Source organism: Mandrillus leucophaeus, unplaced genomic scaffold (assembly GCF_000951045.1).
Source record: "Mandrillus leucophaeus isolate KB7577 unplaced genomic scaffold, Mleu.le_1.0 Scaffold201, whole genome shotgun sequence".
Taxonomy (NCBI): domain Eukaryota; kingdom Metazoa; phylum Chordata; class Mammalia; order Primates; family Cercopithecidae; genus Mandrillus; species Mandrillus leucophaeus.
This window is the reverse complement of record NW_012102044.1, coordinates 1,864,877-1,867,165: the sequence shown is the minus strand read 5'-3', so window position 1 is coordinate 1,867,165 and position 2,289 is coordinate 1,864,877. Positions and strand designations below refer to the sequence as shown.

The 2,289-nt window shown below is 46.0% G+C and overlaps 1 protein-coding gene across 1 annotated transcript in view; it reads right to left on the bottom strand.

Annotated features, from left to right (window-relative positions):
* Positions 1 to 2,289, bottom strand: part of TUBGCP3 (tubulin, gamma complex associated protein 3) — a 101,789-nt gene that overhangs the window by 59,826 nt on the left and 39,674 nt on the right. The window contains exon 11 of the mRNA XM_011979451.1: positions 700 to 870. Coding sequence (XP_011834841.1) covers positions 700 to 870 — 171 coding nt within the window. The remainder of the gene's footprint in view (positions 1 to 699; positions 871 to 2,289) is intronic.

Below are 2,289 nucleotides of genomic sequence, written 5' to 3'. Positions count from 1 at the left end.
CCGTCACACACAGGCTGCAGCCCCAACAGCCCACTTCCACAAGCAAACGCCAGGGCTTTTCCAAGGCCAATGTGATATTTATGGCAGTGCTTATGTATTTCTTAACGCTTTAACATGTTAAATTGTACAACTTTCGTTAGATTCCTGTCTTTCTGTTGTTTTAATGTTACTGACAAACCTTTTGAGTGTGGTGCCCCTCACCCTACCTCCCATCAAAAGCCCTATCATTTCTATCATGTGATTTACTACACAAGTGATTTTTAAGCAGCACATGCTGTGTTACAGAACGGACCATATTTCAATAGCTATATATACAACTAACTTGTTTTATTAAGCTGTTAGCACCAAAGTGAGTTTGCAAAGTAATCATGGCAAAGCAGCAGAATCTGCGATGAAGACTCCCCCAAGACTCAGGAGGCCTTGTCCTGCTTTGCCATCCACGTGCTAATAAACTTGGAAGAGTGATTCCACCTTGCTGAGGAATAAACTTGGACAATTCTCCACTAACCAAAGAACTCATGCTGTTCAGTGAGCTAACCAGCTGTCAAGGCACTGTGTAAAACGTATATCGTATTCAAATGAAGTACAGTCGCGTTCCTGTTAGGATAATATGGTAATCACGAGGGGAAAAATGAAACAGCATAACTGCATGCCCATGCTTTTTAAATCCAAGTCTCAGAACCGAACACCGATCCTTACTTCGTGGTAAGTGTCCTCAAGCTCCCCATCATATATCCAGCGGTACAGGAAGCTCAAAACAGGATGAGACACGAGGCTGAGGATGTGCTGCACCAGAGACCGCATGTACGGGTCTCCTGTTTTTGTGTAGGCGTGGACAGCTGAGGCCAGCTCACCTCCTTTCCTTCCTGGGAGAAATGGGGGAAAATACAAAAAAATCCACATTTACACTCATAGTACACACCAGTCACTTCACACTAACCAAAGACACCCAAGTAACTGAGATAAAGAGCATTTGTTTTCTTACAGTTAATACCATTTTGGACCCAGAAGCAGCAGTAACATGCCATGATTCAGAAACCAGGAAGTCCAGACTCCAACCCTGGCTTTACACAAGTCTGTGAGTCACTCCTCTCTTTAGCTGCTGAGGAATTTTTCAGAAACAAAAAGTAGCAAAAAAATTGCTGGCTACACAATCTAAAGTTCACATGACTTTTCATGCCTTTTTTCCTTGAGGCATACTAAGACTCACGCGTCACGGTGCAATGGAGGGCACAAATGTATGTGAAAAACAAAAGTTCTATGAATCAATACTTGCACTTTTTTTGGTATGATATGCTAGACCCAACCTATCACTGATTTTATAACCCATTAACTGGCTACAACACACAGTGTGAGGAACACTGCTCTGCGTGGAGAGAAGAGGCCCCCGGGCCTGGGCCAGAGCTACTCAGTATGAAGGACTGGGAGTGGCAAAAATCCGGTCTGGAAATAGAAGCACATGAAGAATTCTTATGTTATGCTAAGAATTCAAGATTTTATTAGACCACTGGTAGATTTTAAGGAGAGGAGTGACGGGGTCTGATTTTAAGAAGATGGCTCTGGTGTGTGTACACAAATTGGGGGTGTGAGATTGAATATGGGGATCGGACAGCAGCTCTTATAACAGCCCCTACAGCGCCAAGGCCAAGCGCACAGGCTGAGCAGAGTGAGGGGAGTGAAGGACCCCAGGGGCCCGCGGGACACGGAAAGTGACAGAGGAGTTTGGGGGGAATCCAGTTCCGGAGGAGCCCTGGGAACTGGAGAAAACACTGGTGTTTATTTACTGCTCTCCACTTCTCTCTTTTTTGAGGGAAGTGCCAAGAGGTGAGAGAGGAGGGTGTGCAGACAGCAAGACGACCAAGGGGGCCCTGCAGATTCTGGGGACCACCCCAAGCAGAGGATGGCAGTGAGAAGGGAACTCTTGTGCGGCAGATGGCCGGCTCGCCCATCTCATGTCGTCGTAACAACCCTAAGAGGTAACTGCTACTAGGATCTCAATGATACAAATGAGGGAAAAGGCAAAGAGGTTCTTGGCTACGGTAGTACAAACAATGAGAAAAAATGTCAGAAAGCAACTAGCAATACAGAACCTAGAGACAGAGAGGCCAAAGCAAGACATGCAAATATGGGAACATCTGACGGAGAGTCACCAACATGGTCCCCGACCGCAGAAGGAATAAAGGCAAAAAGCAAAATGCAAGGAAAGGCAACCAAGGGAGCGACACGCGCTGTCAGGAACGGTAACCGAGGACCACGCAAGAGAGAAATCTTTAAACACAAGACACCCTC